The following is a 7,887-nucleotide window of genomic DNA, read 5'->3' on the forward strand; positions in this document are numbered from 1 at the left end:
GAAAATTGACGGCAAATTCAGAAGTTTGACGGCAAAACAAGAAGCATTACCGGGAAATATACGAAAAATTCAGAAAATTGACGGCAAATTCAGAAGTTTGACGGCAAAACAAGAAGCATTACCGGGAAATATACGAAAAATTCAGAAAATTGACGGCAAATTCAGAAGTTTGACGGCAAAACAAGAAGCATTACCGGGAAATATACGAAAAATTCAGAAAATTGACGGCAAATTCAGAAGTTTGACGGCAAAACTAGAAGCATTACCGGAAAATATACGGAAAATTCAGAAAATTGATGGCAAATTCAGAAGTTTGACGGCAAAACAAGAAGCATTACCGGGAAATATACGAAAAATTCAGAAAATTGACGGCAAATTCAGAAGTTTGACGGCAAAACTAGAAGCATTACCGGAAAATATACGAAAAATTCAGAAAATTGACGGCAAATTCAGAAGTTTGACGGCAAAACTAGAAGCATTACCGGAAAATATACGAAAAATTCAGAAAATTGATGGCAAATTCAGAAGTTTGACGGCAAAACAAGAAGCATTACCGGGAAATATACGAAAAATTCAGAAAATTGACAGCAAATTCAGAAGTTTGACGGCAAAACTAGAAGCATTACCGGAAAATATACGAAAAATTCAGAAAATTGACGGCAAATTCAGAAGTTTGACGGCAAAACTAGAAGCATTACCGGAAAATATACGAAACATTCAGAAAATTGATGGCAAATTCAGAAGTTTGACGGCAAAACAAGAAGCATTACCGGGAAATATACGAAAAATTCAGAAAATTGACGGCAAATTCAGAAGTTTGACGGCAAAACTAGAAGCATTACCGGAAAATATACGAAAAATTCAGAAAATTGATGGCAAATTCAGAAGTTTGACGGCAAAACAAGAAGCATTACCGGGAAATATACGAAAAATTCAGAAAATTGACGGCAAATTCAGAAGTTTGACGGCAAAACTAGAAGCATTACCGGAAAATATACGAAAAATTCAGAAAATTGACGGCAAATTCAGAAGTTTGACGGCAAAACTAGAAGCATTACCGGAAAATATACGAAAAATTCAGAAAATTGATGGCAAATTCAGAAGTTTGACGGCAAAACAAGAAGCATTACCGGGAAATATACGAAAAATTCAGAAAATTGACGGCAAATTCAGAAGTTTGACGGCAAAACTAGAAGCATTACCGGAAAATATACGGAAAATTCAGAAAATTGATGGCAAATTCAGAAGTTTGACGGCAAAACTAGAAGCATTACCGGAAAATATACGGAAAATTCAGAAAATTGATGGCAAATTCAGAAGTTTGACGGCAAAACAAGAAGCATTACCGGGAAATATACGAAAAATTCAGAAAATTGACGGCAAATTCAGAAGTTTGACGGCAAAACTAGAAGCATTACCGGGAAATATACGAAAAATTCAGAAAATTGACGGCAAATTCAGAAGTTTGACGGCAAAACAAGAAGCATTACCGGGAAATATACGAAAAATTCAGAAAATTGATGGCAAATTCAGAAGTTTGACGGCAAAACAAGAAGCATTACCGGAAAATATACGGAAAATTCAGAAAATTGATGGCAAATTCAGAAGTTTGACGGCAAAACAAGAAGCATTACCGGGAAATATACGAAAAATTCAGAAAATTGACGGCAAATTCAGAAGTTTGACGGCAAAACAAGAAGCATTACCGGGAAATATACGAAAAATTCAGAAAATTGACGGCAAATTCAGAAGTTTGACGGCAAAACAAGAAGCATTACCGGGAAATATACGAAAAATTCAGAAAATTGATGGCAAATTCAGAAGTTTGACGGCAAAACAAGAAGCATTACCGGGAAATATACGAAAAATTCAGAAAATTGACGGCAAATTCAGAAGTTTGACGGCAAAACTAGAAGCATTACCGGGAAATATACGAAAAATTCAGAAAATTGACGGCAAATTCAGAAGTTTGACGGCAAAACAAGAAGCATTACCGGGAAATATACGAAAAATTCAGAAAATTGATGGCAAATTCAGAAGTTTGACGGCAAAACAAGAAGCATTACCGGAAAATATACGGAAAATTCAGAAAATTGATGGCAAATTCAGAAGTTTGACGGCAAAACAAGAAGCATTACCGGGAAATATACGAAAAATTCAGAAAATTGACGGCAAATTCAGAAGTTTGACGGCAAAACTAGAAGCATTACCGGAAAATATACGAAAAATTCAGAAAATTGACGGCAAATTCAGAAGTTTGACGGCAAAACTAGAAGCATTACCGGAAAATATACGAAAAATTCAGAAAATTGACGGCAAATTCAGAAGTTTGACGGCAAAACAAGAAGCATTACCGGGAAATATACGAAAAATTCAGAAAATTGACAGCAAATTCAGAAGTTTGACGGCAAAACTAGAAGCATTACCGGAAAATATACGAAAAATTCAGAAAATTGACGGCAAATTCAGAAGTTTGACGGCAAAACTAGAAGCATTACCGGAAAATATACGAAACATTCAGAAAATTGATGGCAAATTCAGAAGTTTGACGGCAAAACAAGAAGCATTACCGGGAAATATACGAAAAATTCAGAAAATTGACGGCAAATTCAGAAGTTTGACGGCAAAACTAGAAGCATTACCGGAAAATATACGAAAAATTCAGAAAATTGACGGCAAATTCAGAAGTTTGACGGCAAAACTAGAAGCATTACAGGAAAATATACGGAAAATTCAGAAAATGACGCTCTGAGAGAAAATATGATAATATTATTTCCGTGTGACCCGTGAGTTCAGAAAAAAAGAAAAATGTCGATGTGTAGAGAAATCTCCAAAAAGAATTTATTCCCTTTATTCATCACACTTGTGATCGCCAGGAATTTTTTTCTATCCCCTTCAAGAAATGTAGTGAGTTGGTCTCTCGACTTCGTGCGCATAATGAGAATAAATTTCTAGCACTGCTATTCGTATCCCCAAAGGAGATTGGATCCAAGGACGCTACCGGGTGACTGAAGTCTTAGGGATCGGAGCCAGGTCTACTTGTTTCCGCGTGGAAGATCGAAAGAATCGCAACGCGACCCATGTCTGCAAAGTGAAGAGACTGAGAGATGGTACTCAGGAAGCTTTCGAAACGGAGATCGCAGCGTTGATGAAGTGTCGTGGTTCGTCATGTTTCCCCCAAGTCAGTGATAGTTTCGTCAACCTTTCCCATCGTGTCATTGGTGAGTTATTTGAATTTGAAAATTTTAAGTTCGTATATCTCGTTCCCTGTGGAAGATATAAAAAAGTGGTCAACTAACAAAATGTTTGAAATGAATTCGAAATGATTTTATCAGTTGACCATTTTTTGATATCTTTTATATGAACCGAGTTAAATTGGCTCAAAGTTGAAAGATGGAGGTCATTTCATTAGAATACTTTCATAACTGTCAACTTCGAGTCCATATATCTCGTTTCCTGTGGAAGATATAAAAAAGTGGTCAACTGGCAAAATGTTTGAAATGAATTCGAAATGATTTTATCAGTTGACCATTTTTTGATATCTTTCATATGAACCGAGTTAAATTGGCTCAAAGTTGAAAGATAGAGGCCATTTCATTAGAATACTTTTATAACTGTCAACTTCAAGTCCATATATCTCGTTTCCTGTGGAAGATATAAAAAAGTGGTTAACTGACAAAATGTTTATCATAAATTTGAAATTATTTTATCAGTTGACCGTTTTTTGATATCTTTTATATGAATCGAGATAAATTGGCTCAAAGTTAAAAGATGGAGGTCATTTTATTAGAATACTTTCATAACTGTCAACTTCAAGTCCATATATCTCGTTTCCTGTGGAAGATATAAAAAAGTGGTCAACTGACAAAATGTTTGAAATGAATTCGAAATGATTTTATCAGTTAACCATTTTTTGATATCTTTTATAAGAACCGAGATAAATTGGCTCAAAGTTGAAAGATGGAGGTCATTTCATTAGAATACTTTCATAACTGTAAACTTCGAGTCCATATATCTCGTTTCCTGTGGAAGATATAAAAAAAGTAGTCAACTGACAAAATGTTTACCATAAATTCAAAATAATTTTATCAGTTGACCGTTTCCTGATATCTTTTATATGAACCAAGATAAATTGGCTCAAATTGAAATGTTCAGATTCTAATTGTTTTTTTAAAGACATAAAGTTTTTTCAGTTCTATCGTTCGAAGGCGAAACTATCGGAGACGTTTTGAAAAGAAACAGGAACATGCGATTCAGCAACTCCAACAACCTTCGTATCTCTTCACAGCTGACCGGCGCACTAAGTTTTCTACATAGTACTGGCTACCTCCACCGAAACCTGACCAAAGACATCATATTGTTGAAGAGATCTACGAATGTGGGACCACAAAACAAAAAAGAAATAAAATAGTTGAAAATTTCAGCACGTGCTCGTGTCACTTGTTGATCTAGGGAAGGTATCGTTGACAACTACTCGTGAAAAGTGCGAGTTTAGCTCGTACTGGACCTCCTACCATGTCGCTTCCGGGAAACATTTCGCGGAACGCGACGACTACATATCTTCGATGTATTTGATAGGAGAACTAGCTGGTTTCAGGTTAATCGATTTCATTGATCACGATTTAGACGAGTTCAAAAAAATATTCGTAAGTTTGAACAATTTTTAGAATACTAAAAATCATCTATTTTCAGCACTCCCGTCCCACTTCTTTTTTCAAAGAACCCGAAAAATGGATTGGCAGAATTGTCGAGTATGTTGACGTTATGCCTTGTGAAGGAACGAAAATCAATATGAACGAGATGTTCCTACTTTACGCAACAGCTATTGATAACGTTTCTCCCCATTCACCAATCGCCTACAAAACAGTCAACAACGCCATAAAAGTGCAATAAATCGGAGAACTCAGCTAAAGATACTTGTGAACTAGTTTGATTGATACGAAGAGATTGAATGAATTTGAAAACAATTGTTTTTCAATTCCACACTAGAAAAAACTGAAACATTTTATCATCTATTTATCTCATTTTGTGATTTAAGTTATCAAAAAACAGTCAACAAGTAAAATGTTTGAAGTCAGTAGGGGGAGCATTTTATCAGTTGACAAAACATTTTTATCTTTCACAGGAACGGAGATAATTGAACTTGAAAAAACCGAAATATTCAAGTTCATTTATTCCCTATTCTGGTGAAAGTTATCAATAAATAGTCAACAAGTAAAATGTTTGAAGTCAGTAGGGGAGCATTTTATTAGTTGACAAAACATTTTTATCTTTCACAGGAACGGAGATAATTGAACTTGAAAAAACCGAAATATTCAAGTTCATTTATTCCCTATTCTGGTGAAAGTTATCAATAAATAGTCAACAAGTAAAATGTTTGAAGTCAGTAGGGGAGCATTTTATCTGTTGACAAAACATTTTTATCTTTCACAGGAACGGAGATAATTGAACTTGAAAAAACCGAAATATTCAAGTTAATTTATTCTCTATTCTGGTGAAAGTTATCAATAAATAGTCAAAAAGTAAAATGTTTGAAGTCAGTGGGGGAGCATTTTATCAGTTGACAAAACATTTTTGTTTCTCACAGGAACGGAGATAATTGAACTTGAAAAAACCGAAATATTCAAGTTAATTTATTCTCTATTCTGGTGAAAGTTATCAATAAATAGTCAACAAGTAAAATGTTTGAAGTCAGTAGGGGAGCATTTTATTAGTTGACAAAACATTTTTATCTTTCACAGGAACGGAGATAATTGTACTTGAAAAAACCGAAATATTCAAGTTAATTTATTCTCTATTCTGGTGAAAGTTATCAATAAATAGTCAACAAGTAAAATGTTTGAAGTCAGTAGGGGAGCATTTTATTAGTTGACAAAACATTTTTATCTTTCACAGAAACGGAGATAATTGAACTTGAAAAAACCGAAATATTCAAGTTAATTTATTCTCTATTCTGGTGAAAGTTATCAATAAATAGTCAAAAAGTAAAATGTTTGAAGTCAGTGGGGGAGCATTTTATCAGTTGACAAAACATTTTTGTTTCTCACAGGAACGGAGATAATTGAACTTGAAAAAACCGAAATATTCAAGTTCATTTATTCCCTATTCTGGTGAAAGTTATCAATAAATAGTCAGAAAGTAAAATGTTTGAAGTCAGTAGGGGAGCATTTTATTAGTTGACAAAACATTTTTATCTTTCACAGGAACGGAGATAATTGTACTTGAAAAAAACGAAATATTCAAGTTAATTTATTCTCTAATCTGGTGAAAGTTATCAATAAATAGTCAACAAGTAAAATGTTTGAAGTCAGTGGGGGAGCATTTTATCAGTTGACAAAACATTTTTATCTTTCACAGGAACGGAGATAATTGAACTTGAAAAAACCGAAATATTCAAGTTCATTTATTCCCTATTCTGGTGAAAGTTATCAATAAATAGTCAGAAAGTAAAATGTTTGAAGTCAGTGGGGGAGCATTTTATCAGTTGACAAAACATTTTTGTTTCTCACAGGAACGGAGATAATTGAACTTGAAAAAAACGAAATATTCAAGTTCATTTATTCCCTATTCTGGTGAAAGTTATCAATAAATAGTCAGAAAGTAAAATGTTTGAAGTCAGTGGGGGAGCATTTTATCAGTTGACAAAACATTTTTGTTTCTCACAGGAACGGAGATAATTGAACTTGAAAAAACCGAAATATTCAAGTTCATTTATTCCCTATTCTGGTGAAAGTTATCAATAAATAGTCAGAAAGTAAAATGTTTGAAGTCAGTAGGGGAGCATTTTATTAGTTGACAAAACATTTTTATCTTTCCAAGGAACGGAGATAATTGAACTTGAAAAAACCGAAATATTCAAGTTCATTTATTCCCTATTCTGGTGAAAGTTATCAATAAATAGTCAGAAAGTAAAATGTTTGAAGTCAGTAGGGGAGCATTTTATTAGTTGACAAAACATTTTTATCTTTCCAAGGAACGGAGATAATTGAACTTGAAAAAACCGAAATATTCAAGTTCATTTATTCCCTATTCTGGTGAAAGTTATCAATAAATAGTCAACAAGTAAAATGTTTGAAGTCAGTGGGGGAGCATTTTATCAGTTGACCAAACATTTTTGTTTCTCACAGGAACGGAGATAATTGAACTTGAAAAAAACGAAATATTCAAGTTCATTTATTCCCTATTCTGGTGAAAGTTATCAATAAATAGTCAGAAAGTAAAATGTTTGAAGTCAGTGGGGGAGCATTTTATCAGTTGACAAAACATTTTTGTTTCTCACAGGAACGGAGATAATTGAACTTGAAAAAACCGAAATATTCAAGTTAATTTATTCTCTATTCTGGTGAAAGTTATCAATAAATAGTCAACAAGTAAAATGTTTGAAGTCAGTGGGGGAGCATTTTATCAGTTGACGAAACATTTTTGTTTCTCACAGGAACGGAGATAATTGTACTTGAAAAAAACGAAATATTCAAGTTAATTTATTCCCTATTCTGGTGAAAGTTATCAATAAATAGTCAGAAAGTAAAATGTTTGAAGTCAGTGGGGGAGCATTTTATCAGTTGACAAAACATTTTTGTTTCTCACAGGAACGGAGATAATTGAACTTGAAAAAAACGAAATATTCAAGTTAATTTATTCTCTATTCTGGTGAAAGTTATCAATAAATAGTCAAAAAGTAAAATGTTTGAAGTCAGTGGGGGAGCATTTTATCAGTTGACAAAACATTTTTGTTTCTCACAGGAACGGAGATAATTGAACTTGAAAAAACCGAAATATTCAAGTTCATTTATTCCCTATTCTGGTGAAAGTTATCAATAAATAGTCAGAAAGTAAAATGTTTGAAGTCAGTAGGGGAGCATTTTATCAGTTGACAAAACATTATTA

At 33.5% G+C, this 7,887-nt stretch overlaps 1 protein-coding gene across 1 annotated transcript; it reads left to right on the plus strand.

The window, feature by feature from the left end:
• Positions 1-73: 73 nt before the first annotated feature.
• CBG24901 lies at positions 74-4,893 on the plus strand (the record flags this gene model as incomplete). Its single annotated transcript, XM_002648533.1, has 6 exons — positions 74-2,615; positions 2,738-2,786; positions 2,956-3,221; positions 4,194-4,378; positions 4,425-4,646; positions 4,693-4,893. Coding segments are annotated over 6 exons (3,465 nt in total), but the record flags the coding sequence as incomplete, so codon positions are not given.
• Positions 4,894-7,887: the final 2,994 nt, after the last annotated feature.

This window comes from Caenorhabditis briggsae (genome assembly GCF_000004555.2).
Source record: "Caenorhabditis briggsae AF16 supercontig from assembly CB4, cb25.NA_258, whole genome shotgun sequence".
NCBI lineage: Eukaryota > Metazoa > Nematoda > Chromadorea > Rhabditida > Rhabditidae > Caenorhabditis > Caenorhabditis briggsae.